The following is a 14,058-nucleotide window of genomic DNA, read 5'->3' on the forward strand; positions in this document are numbered from 1 at the left end:
GAGCAGCAAGTCTTCCTGAATTTCGTTGGGCCTAAATGCTGCATGGAAGCAGCGTAAGTTGGTAAGACATACAGTTAACGCATACCCACTTACAGCGGTATCATATAGAGCTTTTTTTTTTACTGCTTTCCTGTTTAAAACAATCTTTTCTCACAAAAAAAGCTGCTTCCTTATGGCAAGCGCCAAGACTGGGAGACCCCAGTCAAATATGACATTGAACAGGTAACTTATTGTAGATTCTAGGGATGAATTTGAGGAGCAGGATAAGAAATTCTCTGTAGAGAGGAGCCTCTCTGGAAATACTCAGCACCTTGCAGGACCAACTCTTGGTGCTGCCTTTAATAAGGCACTCCTGCTGCATTGGAGAGGATGTTCGGAGCTTACTGCTTCTCAGTGGCAGGTTAATTTAGAAAGGAAAAACTATTACAAGAAATCAAATAAGGCTGGAAAAGCTTTCAAAAGTGTTCAACCTTTAACTACTGCACTGGAAGGGAGAGGAATAGGGCCCCCGACACTACCATCTGTGTTTAGTTAGGAAGATGAGAATTCACAGAGCCGTACCTTCATATAGTGTTTGAAGATATCTGCTGCTGCATGCATGTCCACAATGTCATAAATTATCAGCTTGCTAAAGGCAGCCAAAAGGTTTCTTCTCTTATGTAAAGCTTCTATTTTGTTAGCTTCATCTTCTTCATCTCCCTCTGAAAGCACCAACAACAATCAAATGTTTATAAGTAACTGCTATGTTATAAAGCAACATTACCGAAGAGTAGCTTCTAGCAAAAATCAATTCTTTAAAATGAAGCAAGGATTGTTGCAGGAGAAGCTAAAATGAAAGGTGATAATTCTTGAGTCCTGCCTATGTTAGGAAAGTTCAGGAATATGACACACCATTGACCAAGGATGCTGGAGTCCTGAATAGGTCTACATAATCCACATGGAACCGAATCGCTTATTTTCTTTACCCTGGGCAAAGCCACAGTAAAGACTTGTTGAATGCTTTTTGCCTAACTTCTGAAACATTTGGAGATGCTTCTTTAACATGACTAAGCTATAAATATCTCACATGAAGAAAATTAGAAGCAGCAATACTTCTCCTGCATGCCTTGGATTTTCAGATACGCAATCGCTAGCTCTAGAGCATCAATAACAACAGGAAGTAAAAATCAGTTGTAAGAAACATTAACATGGAATGGCAATGTCATAAGTATTCGGTCCCCATGTAAGACTTCACTCTGTGAATGAAAATGAAACTATACACATAAAAGGTGAAATATAATATCATATAATAAAAGCATATTCCACAATTTGTATAAGAAAATGAAATCAGCTATAACAGTTGTGATAAAAGTAAATATTCTGTGGTATTTAGAAGAGCTTATTCGTGGAGAGAATCTTCCAGCCAGTTTGAAGAAGTACAGACCTGTGCAGGGCAGAGGAGGGACATAGTGTCAACTGCGAGTCATTTGCTCTTAGAGTCCCCACAGAGCCACAGAACTTAAGTCACGTATTTGATCACAGGAAATCTCTTACGAGCAGTGGAGTTGACTGTGAATATGCATCACATTTTAATCCTGAGATGCTTTAACCCACACAATTGAAGCCCATTAGCACGCTCCCCTCCCCCCCTCCTTTTCTTAATTTCTTTTTATCATTACTGATGTGTTCTGAATACCAAAAGTTATAAATGGTCAGACTGACTTCATGGAGTCAAGCAGCATTAGGGAATGGCGATTACATACAAAGATCTTCATCCATCTTTTTGCTATCTTCCCAGTCCAATCACAGGATGTTAAAGAACAGCAATTTTGCTAAAGAGCAAAAAAAATTAGACACTGTCCTCCTAAAATCTATCCTTGATGTAATATTCTGAACATTGAACTCAAACAGTATGATTAACTGCACATAGATTTTTGGTGAGGGTGTATTTCAAAATGTATTCTTCCCAGGAATCCTCAACAAAGAAAGATGCTAGCTACTGAGGAGCTAGGGAACTAGAAGACTGAAAGCACCTTTAGAGCAAGAAAACATTCTCTGAGACCTTAGTTCCCTATATTGCCATCTTAAAAGATCTAAAATAGTAACCATGTGTCAAGCTAACACACAAGTAACCGAGTACAGCGGAAATGCAGAAAATGTGCCAAGAAGAGCACTGCAGTTTGCACTCAGCAGCTCTTCCACATAGTTTGACTATCTGGGAATCCATCTCTTGTCCAAAGCTATTTAGGATTCAGAAATTGGGTACCTCTGTACTTGCATTTAGGCATTTACAACACCAGTTATTTAAAACCGGACCCAATTGACAAATCTGCCTCTCCGTGACTGAAAGCCAAAAACGTCAAGTCATCCTTGTGAGGAGGTAGAGATGGGGTCACCTCAAACTGCAGCCTCTCAAAGCGTGGCCAGGCACAGATGCCTAGGAAAGAGCAAGGAAGCAAGCAAGCATACACGATACCTTCCCAAGTACTTTCCTAGTCTCCAACCAAATCAATGATGTCCTGAGCTTGATTTGATTGTTTTGGGGAAGGAGCAGAAGTTTATTTAGTAACAACGGAGTTTCTTAAGGCCTTCTTTGCCTAGAGCTTTGCTGGTAAGGTTTGCGTTCAGGATCCTATAACTCTATTTAGTAACTCTAAAGGATTTCTCTGCTCCATCGTACTTCCTCCCTTGAAGCCATATTAAATGAATTCTGCTACTGAACTAAGACTGTACTGTTTTGGAAATAAATATTAAGAAAAATACAGATCAGTAAAGGAAGAATAATTTTGTCCAGATTTATGGCATGTAGTTAGAGGTCACTCCCATGTCTTCTGAAAACATCTCTTTTTATGAAGTTAAACATAAGTACTTATTCTTCTTTAACACAAGTAGTACTGAATATTGAGTATTTCATATTCGCACCTCCTAAAAATAAAGAAGGAGTAATTCTGAAAACATTTGAGCAAACTGATCTGAAAATTCTATTTTCTTCTTTCTTCTGTGTCTGTTATGACAAAAAGCTAAGTAGAAAACATGAAAGCTAAACATACCCATGCTCTGGTTTTCATCATCTTGGTCAATAAAGACATGGTCCATCACGAAACTGAGAAGTTCTGACTGGAGGCCTGAATCTGGATTAAACACCAAAGGTTGAAGACCTTCTCGACCTCCAGTCATCAGCTGATGACTAAAAATCATCAAGAGATCACAGAGCAGCATGAAAGCCTGAAAGGCAAAAGAGAATGAATGCAGTAAGAAGCGTAAGTAAGTAAAAAATAAAATACCATTTATCTGATTTCCAGATATCCCCTGCTATTATTAAATGTCCTTTAACTGTACTCAGCTGTAGCTGTTTGTGTGCTGTGAAAAGTGTTCATGAGGGTTTCCCCTAACTTTAAAATGTTATACCTTTGATTTCTATGTAAGGAACTGTGATCCATATTAAACTTCCATTTCTTCTCCATGGAAAGAACTCTAAATCTACCTCTTATCCAAGGACTGTAGCCAAATTTGTAGTAAAGAATAAACACCTCTTTTGATAAACAGTTAGAAAAGCTAAGCAAGCAAAAAAATGAATAACATTATGAGGGAAAATCCAAGCTGAGTCACTGTCAGATCCCAAAAATACAGAGAAGCAGCTGTAAACAAAGAAATCCTTGTGGAATTTCATCAACAATTCTCTGCGAAGAGAATCAAGTAACTCTGCACAGCTTTCAAATTTAGAGAAAAGCCAACCAGGGCAGAATTTCCAATGATTTATGCTCATTACTATTATACCCTCGTTACCTGAGAACAGAGGAAGAAGGCAGCTATTAATAACTTTATTTCTTTCAAGGGCTATCTGTATACTTTCATGCACGAGAACACCACTATTTTCCCCAACGGCTTATGTCCGAGTGTCACAGCCAGCTGTACTCATTTGCGTTACATTCAACACCTGAGCACCTTTCAGAAGGTACTTTTTAATCGTCTTAGTTTCTCTCTCTTTAACCTCAGGTTCTGAAAACTGAGTAAGGAAGGAAGGTTCAAAGCATGAATGTGTAAAAAGACTCCTAGAAGGTCTATGCTGGATGTGCTGCCTCTTCCCCCAGAAGCCTACAGGAGTCTCGCTCAGGGCAGTGTCAATCACCGTTCCCAGGCAGGTCGTCGGCCAAAGACATTTCCAACTGAAGAGAGGTTGCAGAATAGCTCTGACTATGAAATCCAATATAGGCTTTGATTCAGCCCTATATTCCCCCTCTACAAACAGCTGAACAGAAAGATAGTTAAATGTATTTTTAAACATATTTTTGAACCGAGCCTAAGGAAAAGTAGTGAGTGAGAGCAACCTGCTTTACAAACCTCCAAAATGAAATCTTTGTGAATGCTGAACGTCATAGCAGCTTATTTCTTGGATTATGTTATAAAATCTGAATGAGCTATACTTAGGCAAGAACAAAATGCAAATCGTCGTAAACTATGTTCTACTTGGACTTTGGAGACAGATGCCAGTATTTGGGATTCATTTCAGTGATGATCTCAGCTGCTCTAAACTCTTTTGATACTCACTAGAATTTAAGCTCATCCTAATGTAGACCTCTACAAAAAAGCAAATGAATAATGCACTGAAAGTGCTTATTTCTGTCCAATAGTCCAACAGCAGTGGACTCAGATACCGATGTCTATATATTGTAGATATGTCTAGTCACAGGAGATTTATTTCACTCAAATAGTCTAGGAAAATTTGAAATGTTTGAGTCCTGTTTCTATAAACACTTAATACGTTTTTCCTTCCTTTCATATGTGCATTGATCTTCTCTGGAAAGAATGTAGAGATTAAGAATCAAAATGGTAGAGAGACAATATGATTTACACAGAATTCTCAAAAAAATCCAGTAAAACAACAGGATGAAGAAGCAGTCCTGCACTTGCAGAAATATACTTTTTAAGGAAGAAAATTAAAAAGATCGTAGAACTGTTAGTTGGAAGGGACCCCTGGAGTCTCTACTCCAACCTGCTCTGATTGGGACACTTGCTGTCTCTAGGTCTGGTTGGTCACAGCTTTGTCTAGCTGAGGTTTGAAAGCTTGCATGGAATTGTGAACTGCAAAGAAGCTGCTAAGAAAAGTTTAAATTACCAATGAAAAAACAATTGTGGCCATTAATAGTAAGAGAATAAAACCATGTTAATATATATCAAGAACAAAAACACTGCAGTAATGGGAAGGATCGTTTACCATTTGTTGATGCAGAAAAGACCTTAGTGCTAGCTTAAGCTAGAACGGTTGGTATTTTCATGAAGCTACATGATATTTTCACATTATATAATATTAATAAAATATGCCAAGAGTAACTACTTAGAATATTAAAAAACAATTACTGAAGTTAAATCTGCTGGAAGACAATGACACATCAGAGCCTTTTAAAAATACATAAACTAGCAACATCTCCGAGCCTTTAATATTTATATTTATCAACTTGCAGAACACAGTGTAAATGCCAAGCAGAGCTATCTTTCAAAAAAATAAAACTGTCTTTTAAGAAGTATTATCTTTAAAAAACACAGGCAAAAACCACAGGCCAGTTAGTTAGAGTCTGCAAAATCCTGGGAGGTCTGATAGAAATGCTATTTCAGCCTACAAGCAGGGAAGCACAGCAGCCTAAGCTATAATGGTTATATTGATGAGAATCGAAAAACCCCTCCAGATCTTTGTATTTCTATAATAAAGGCACCGTTTAAATAGATATTTTACTCTGATTTCTCAAGGTGACATAACTGTTCGTGAGGTGATGATTTTTGCATTATGTGAGAGGACACTACGTTCTTAGTGTTATTCAGAGTATTTTTGTAAAATGAATTAACTTTTTTTTCTGCTAGAAAATATGCAGTAGTATGACCCGTACTGCTAGAAGCCTCAATTTTCTCCCTTTAGCCACAATGGGAAAGAGACACAACAATTAGTATTCACCACTACATTTAACTGAGTTATTAGAATAACGAAATAATGAAACACCACCGAGGCTTCAGGCATTTGCCTTGGCAGGAAAGCAGTCACCGTAGACCCCCTATTAGTCAGGAACAGGGGGAAAAAATCCAGAAATATACAGAGAAAGATTCAGCCCATTTGACGTCTCAAACACCCTCTAAAAGTGCCTATTTCCATCTGTTAATACAGTAAGTGTCTAAAGGAATAGGCTTTTATTTTAGGTGATTGAGTTAGATGCCTAAAGTTATGACAGCTGAACATGAGCCTAAGCATCCAGGTATATAAAAATTAATTTGACATTAGCTGTGCTTTTAATACAGCTCTTCTTACGGAGTGTTTGTTCAGTTTTATTTAGAGAGAAGGCACAGATGATTTTACTTTTTGATATAGTGTCGTCTTGAGTTTTACTACAGTTTAATATACACACTTTTTTAAAAGCATGCGACAGACATTTCCTTTACCTGTTCTTTGACTGGAGTGTTGACATTTGATAGACACTGCTGGCAGACAGCCAGAAAGGATTTCACAGTTTTCCTCAATACCAACAAGTCCTCCTAGAATAAACATTAAAAAGGGATAATATATAAATATTAATAAAAAGTTGCTAGGAAAAGGCAAAATAAAAACATGGTGATAATTTCATACATTCATTCCTATAAACTACCCAAACAAAAAAGGCTGTGAAAAAATATGCTATTCATAGAGCACGGAGTAAAACAAGTCGTTAATTTTCAGAGGAATGCCCCCATTTCCCTGTAATAAATAATAATAAAAACCCAATACATTCCTGAGTTAAATTGTCTGTATTTTATATTGAATGTAAATTATAAATGTTTTGGAGCAAAAAGTTTAATACATCAAGGTCAGCCTAGCTGGTGGTTTATAAAGAATTCTGTACTCAGATAAATCAACATGAACAAAAAAGTAAAACACCAATGAATGTCTCAAGTTCAACAAAAACATTATCCTGACTGCCTGCAGACATGGGAAATGTGAAAGCAAATCACAGAAATCTGACGAGTTATGGGAGAAGGAGGGAGGTTTGTTGATCTGGAAAAAGAAGGATTTGTGGGTGGAAAAGATAAATGAATGATTGTTCTTGATCAACTTGCTACAGAGACAGCCGATGTGTATTTTAAATGTGGGTACCAGAAGTGACAGGTTCAATAGGAAAGCTGTATACTTTGACCTGGGGGAATTAATGCTGTACCCTGATGAATACTTATTTTTTATGGATAACAAAATAACCTAGTGAAAACAAATCAAAACAAAACGTAAGATACTGGAGCATAATCATAAGAATACAGCAAGTAGCCACATGGAAACAGCAAATCAATTACCGAAGAAAAAGAACCCTCCTATGTGAAAAGCTAGGACTGCCTCTGCTGTAACCAAGAAACGTAAGGAAGATGTACATGGCTTCTTGGCGCACACTTAAATAGTTACTTGGTTTTACAGTAGTGATAAAGCAAACATCAAGGAGAAAACAAGAACCAGAAATCACCAGGACTTCGTATTAGCTTCAAGCTTTGTGAAAAGGACTAGCTTTGTCGGCACCGATTCAAGGATTCTGCGGCTCTGCATTGCTCAGGTAACACGAACAAACGCTCCTGCCCCCTCTGCTCCTGCCGTACCGTCTGTCTCCCAGCACCCAGATCTCCTCCCGTGCCACCAGCAGTTCTCCAGGGCCCCGCAGATGACAGCGTTTCTCACATGCACCTGGGACCACTGCTTGAAAGATCTTTTCCTTCCCAGTTTTCACCATCACCGGTTTCACGTAAAGAAAGGATCACAACAGCCATTAATTCACACCGAGATTGCTGGCCTACCGCTGCTGCAGACTTTCCTCCGTGATACCTCTGTCAGCTTTCAGATGGAAGACAATGTGCCCTACCGAACAACATCCAGTTTCAATCTAAAGAATCTATGTAGTGTACGTGCAACATTTTCCTTGCTAAAAATTCCAATTTTTAATTATGCTGGCTGTTCAGTCCCTGTGTCTCATTTCTAGTTTTAGCTTTTCTTACTGCTTCCTATCGTAAGATCTTGTTATTCCTTGTTTACTGAAAAGCCTTTTTGTGGTCCGTATGTTCTTCCTGTACTGGTTCACAACAGAAGGCAGGTCTGCAAGTGTGCCGAAGCACCCCAAGTGTGCCTAAATCTCTGAACCTCTTATAATTTTCAATGGAGTGGAATTGTCAACAGAGCGAGACACTGAAGGTCTATGAGCTACCTCACCTTCCTATTCCTAATACATTTTTCTTTGATAATATAGCCAAGGATCTCTTTGTGCCACCGCATTACACTGCCATTACATGATCTGTAAGACAGCTCTGCCCTATTCCAAGTCATAGCTTTCCACTCATCAGCCTTCTTGTTCCGAGATATAAGCCTTCCATGTGGCAGCATTAAAATGCCTCTTTCTTTTTTTAATTGTGTTTTGTTTACCAATTGATCTATGTCACTCACATTTTAAATACCTTCGCTTTACCCTCCCTGATAAGTGGTAAAAATTATCAGTTTTTAGAAGAGAACAGATCTCTCCTGGAATGCATCAGAAGCTATCTCCTTGTGTGATGATTTCCCACTTACAATCTTTTTCTAACAGATTAGTTAGCTTTGAACTATTGAATATGAATTGCATTAAATTCACATATTCACCTGAAATGCAATGTGATACTAATGTCTTACAGAAACCGGTATTTCAACTGGTTTCCTTATCGGTCAAAAATGCAATCTAGTCAAGAACAAATTTGTTTGTTCCTTCCGGTCTTATCTGTTGGCCACGTTCGTTCTGCCCTTCAGCCTTGTACTGACTGTGTTCTCTATCAGCCAGTCCAAGATTTTATGTAGGACTGATGCCAGGCTTATCAGTTCACTGCTACATAGTAATCTGATTTACAGCTTTAAACACTGGGATTACAATCACTTTAATAACTTCCTACTTTCTATCACAATTATCTTCCATTTAGATGTTAATGATTCAACAGAGGAACTAAAACCTATGAAAAATCCTATATAAAGGTTAAAACGTGAATGAGCACGTCTTCCATTTTTCTTTCTGTCAAAGAATGAGTAACACGTCGGTACGCATTATTTATTATCCTCTCTCTTGATAGCACGACAAAGATTCATTTTGAAAAGTTATAGACACCAAAAGAAAGCCGCACTGAACAGTGCAACAAGAGCCATCTGGAACTCTTCTAAATTTGGAGAAATCCCCAGACTACTAGAGAGTGGTAATTTTTTTTAAAAGAGAAAATGCGAAGAAAAAAAAGGAATTAGATTTTCAAGTCTTTTACCATTCTCAGGCACACAGCCAAGGCTCTTGAGGTGTGATTACCTAATATGCTGGCTTCAGCAGAAAAACTGGTATAAAAAATTTTACTGTCCTCTTGGTTCTAGGGTAAAACCATGGGGTCACACTGTGAACTGGATTGCTAAAGTGACCCAGGATAAAAATAACCCTTTCTTGAACTGTACAGTGTCGTATCTTCAAATTTAGCTAGTCCATGGCAGGAACAAGAATAAGCCACTAAGAGCAAGGACTTGTATTGGCTTTGCCACCACCTGTAACTGAACAACTGTGTTCACAAGACGGCTATCTAAAATTCTTCGGTTATTTTCTAGCTTTAAATTGAAGCTTGTTTCTTCCATTGAGCCATGCAGAAATGCTGTGCTTTTGCTAGGTTCATCTAACAAACCCAGTGCTTTTCTTCCTATTTTCCCATTGCCTTTCCTCTACGTTTGCAGTATTTGCAGTATTAACTTCCTTCTCCTTGCAACTCCAAGTCTTCGATAAACTTTACAATGTTCAAGAGCCCTTAGCTTTCAACGCGACTGTGGAACACAATCCAACCTTCTGCACCTTGTGACCCTTTTCTTCCCTTCAGCATTTTGTGCTTTCTTTCATTGTGCCCATATAAATATGAAAAGTCACCAAGTCACTATGTTGTTCTTTAAATCCCTCTTTAAACCCCCTCTACTAATTCCTCTGCTTACTAATCACTTTGTAATAGCTATGCATTTGGCTAGTCTGGCTGTTGCTCATTCAGAACTGTTTCGCCTTTGTCTTGCCTCTGAATGCTCTATTCATGCTTTTTTTTTTTACTGTTCTAAGATTTTGGACTCTATTCTTCTGCAAATATTTCCTTTTCATTACATACATGTACAGTGCATAGTATAATGGTCCCAGGCACCTGGTTTATTGAATACATGAAGAAATCTATATGGAAACAACAACTGTATAATCCCCAAGTCTCCTCCCTCAAGACTGTACTTGCTCCCCAAGATCTACAGACAAGAGAACTCTTGCTGAGAAACTACCAGCTTCCTTTGAAACCATCCTTAAACTCCTTTTCATGTGAAGAACACTTTTTCTCTAGGCTACAACAGATTGCTCCCACAAACTACACAGTGGTACACTTTCCCCCTAATACTGTGCTGGTTGTCACTAGTCCGCTTACCGACAGCCCACACAGTCATGGCCTCAACCCCCTCTGAACACGTACAAGACGACAACCAAAGATGAGAGCATTAGACTATGGATATTTCAAGGCTTACGCATTTCATCCTTACCTGCTGCAACCTTTCTTTTAGTAATCAATTTGTCCTTTCAGAAAAGAAGTATAAAAGCAGCATGAAAAGTTGCGATCATGGAGAGGAATCTTGTGGTGGAACAGAGCAGCAGTCAAACCAAGTCAGACACCCCAGGCCTGTGACCGGTGGCACATCCTCTCCGCTGGAAGCCGTAAATAGCCCGCATCCAGCTGAAGGACTGTCAATACGGGGCGCAACGCGCGGGAACCGACACCTCAAGCGCGTGGATGTGACTGTGGAGTGCACATGAACCTGGAGCACCCACATGTCCAACAGCAGCCACATATAAGCAGGGGATCTCATGCTCCCAAAAGAAGGGCAACGTACCTCACGTTTCCTGTGAGAACGGGGGTGTAACTCTAAATTGCGTGTGTCTTGGGGAGGGGATTAGAGTAATTTGTGAACAGTTACAGAAGAGTAGTTTGAAATTTGCAGGCATTCATTAGCATTATAAAAGTGCCTAGTATTCTGGTTTACCTGCTGTATAGCTAATACTTATCCTGGAGATGTGTTGCACTGACTGCAAGTCAATCAAGTGTTGTTAATAAATCAATGAGCTGACTTGATTCTAATTTGATTTAAGCCACAAGAGTCAAACAGTTTTTCCCTGCTATGCATATAAAGCCTGTAGACCGACACACCTAGCCTCATGTAGTCAGCCATAATCCAAAACATTACAGCTGTAATATAAGTGTCCCTCAGAAAGCAATAGATGTGCCCTGGGCTTGGGCATAATGCCCAGGACAGTTTCCAAACAAGGGCAATCCTCTTAGGAGAGAGGCTGTATTTTTGGAAGAGCCATCTGAACACCAGATAAAGAATAACTTCATTCCAAAAAGATTCCGTTCCCAATTGTATACTCCTGGCTGTCATGTATGACTCTACCCTAGAACCAATACACAAAATTATTAAGCAATTTTGAACTCTACTCAAAGAACAACTCACTTTGAAAGAAATCTTACCAGAACCACCCATCCCGCCCGCAAACTCCGTGCAATAAAATGTACACCTAATGGATGCAGAACATACCTGATAAAGTAATGTAAAACTTGCCAATATATGCCCACTATTACCAAACTAAATACTTCCTCCCACAGAAACATTAACAGCCTTGAATCCTGTACTTAATTCCAAAATGCTAATATACTTTATCCTGTGCACTGAATGCCTACACGGTAACTAAGTAGGTGAAACAGAACAGCTACTATTTGCCAGCATGAACTCACACAAATGACCCAGCTGGCAGCAGATGAACATTTCTTACAAATCAATCCCTCCATCTCAGCCCGGATGCTCAGGGGAAATCTAAAAAATCATCTTCTAAACACGAGCCTGGGAACAAAAATTGATAAATCTACTGGATACTGGATACAGAAAAACAAGGACTCAGGATTAGTTTTATGACATATTATAAATTCCCTTCTTCCCATTAACCTTTTCATCTTTCATCTTCCTTCTCTTCCCCACCATCTCTTCCCCCCTAGTAACTGTCTGACCACCTCGCCTCCCCCTGCTCCCACCCCCCTATAGGTACCAATGACCTTTTCCTTTTCTTTCAGAAGCAGTTCACCTGATCTGTATCTAAACAGAAACCAAGCAATTGTTCTCAGCTTGTATTTTGCTTTGTAATCTTCTGCTTTTATTTCAAACCTGAAAGGCTTGTATGTCCAAAAGCCTCTCTAATTTTTACAGCTATATCCATTGGTCTGCTAAAGATACCACTTCAGCCTACAAACCATCACCTCCCTCTGTCTTAGAACATTACAGCTACAGCAAAGTAACGCTAGAAAGCTGGATGGACCTACACATTAAAATACTGTGTCAGAAATCTTCCTGTAAAAGCCTGAATACTTAAAAAAATGCTTAGGAAATACACTATTTTTCATTCTGAGATGCTCGTGTTAATGCCTTTGTCTTCCCATATATCATACTTCAGAAGTGATCCCCTTCAATGTCTGCTAATTTATAAGCTTAAATCATGGCTTATAAAACAACCATGGGCAAAATGATCTCCTAATGGATTAAACGACAGATATAGTGCAGATCAGATTTATTTTCACAGTGACAAACTAAAATGGAAAGTTTGATAGAAAAAAAACCACACAGAACAAAATGCTACAACCACATCAGGTTTGTGGATTTCTCTTTACACCGTTTCTGTTGTGAGCAGAGCTGAGGTTGCTGGCCAGGTACGAAGAGCTGAAGGGCATTAATGCAGTGCTCCTCTTGAACTAAGCATGCAGAAAACTCGTTATTTTTGCAGGGGGTGGGGTGAAACCCCAAACAGTAAGTTAAAAACAGCTCTCTAGGTTAGAGTAATTATGATTTTCACTGGGGATTCCAGAAGCAGAATTGACTCGTACTTTGAATGGTCCGTGGAGCTTTCATAGTTCTTTCAATTCCTATGAACTACAGTATGACTAATATGAATCAGAATAGTATTAGAAATACACGAAAGATCAAGGCTGTTCTGCATTCGTCTCATATAAATGTATCCTATTTTGAAAAAGTAGGCAAAGCCATACAATTGCACTAAGCTTGTCTGCAAGAAAAACCCAGTCACTGAAATAAATAAAGGTCTTTTTCTCTTTCAGTTTAACTGGACCATCATGGTAATATTGCAAACAACAGTCCACATTAATACTTTGACACCAAAATGCAAAGCCTCTGACCAGGTCCTACGCAGATAGACGCTGTGTATGTTACTCGCTAGCTGTAGTTTATGGTAACTATAATTTAGACACAAGAAAACCTGAAACTTTTTTCCAGCAATGCTGACAGCTATCACTCTGCACCATCGATGTTGTACTGCAGCAATTTACTGCAATTTAGTTTGAAAAAATGGAGAAATGCAGTGAGGGGAGATGAGAATCTTGCCAAAGGCTCTGTGTCTCAGCATTTGCACCCAGAGCAAGGCAAGCCCGAGCATTGCTGCTCAAGGGGCCCACAAAGAGGAGAGCAGAGGGCACAGGCATCTTCAGGAGTGGGTAAGACACCGAGCAAAACCCAATAGTCAAGAGCAGACAGGGAAAAATTGAGTAAAGGTGTTGAAGACGGCGCCCAGGCTTGGATAGTCAACCAGGTGCTCTAAGTGCACCTGCTCTCAGTGCTCGGGTTGCTTGGTTTCTCACACCCAGGGCACGCACTGACCAGTAGGTCCAGTTTTCCTTACGAGGGAAGCATTAGAATGAGATTCGGTGTGTTGGTTTTATGGACTTAAGTGTTGAAGCAGTGTAGGGCCTCCTGGATTTACTTGTAGTTACTTAGCTCCCTCTGTCAAAGTGAAGTTTCTCCCTAAGGATAACAATGCTGCTAGCCAGGAGGACTTCAGATGCTTTATTGTGATGAGATTCTGAGTTCATTCAAAACAAATGGGATGTATTCAGTTTTCTCAGTTATAAGGAGTCAAGATGTAATATTATATACTACCAGCATGAAGAGAATCATAGAATCATTAAGGTTGGAAAAGACCTCTAAGATCATCGAGTCCAACCGTCAACCCAACACACCATGCC

At 39.2% G+C, this 14,058-nt stretch overlaps 1 protein-coding gene across 3 annotated transcripts in view; it reads right to left on the reverse strand.

The window, feature by feature from the left end:
• STAG1 (STAG1 cohesin complex component) overlaps positions 1-14,058 on the reverse strand; it is a 205,713-nt gene that overhangs the window by 21,273 nt on the left and 170,382 nt on the right. For all 3 annotated transcript variants that reach the window (XM_075157939.1, XM_075157937.1, XM_075157938.1), the window contains exons 23-25: positions 6,406-6,498; positions 3,030-3,204; positions 562-701 (exon numbers count right to left, since the gene is read on the reverse strand). In XM_075157939.1, coding sequence (XP_075014040.1) covers positions 562-701; positions 3,030-3,204; positions 6,406-6,498 — 408 coding nt within the window. The remainder of the gene's footprint in view (positions 1-561; positions 702-3,029; positions 3,205-6,405; positions 6,499-14,058) is intronic.

This window comes from Calonectris borealis, chromosome 9, assembly GCF_964195595.1.
Source record: "Calonectris borealis chromosome 9, bCalBor7.hap1.2, whole genome shotgun sequence".
NCBI classification, from domain to species: domain Eukaryota; kingdom Metazoa; phylum Chordata; class Aves; order Procellariiformes; family Procellariidae; genus Calonectris; species Calonectris borealis.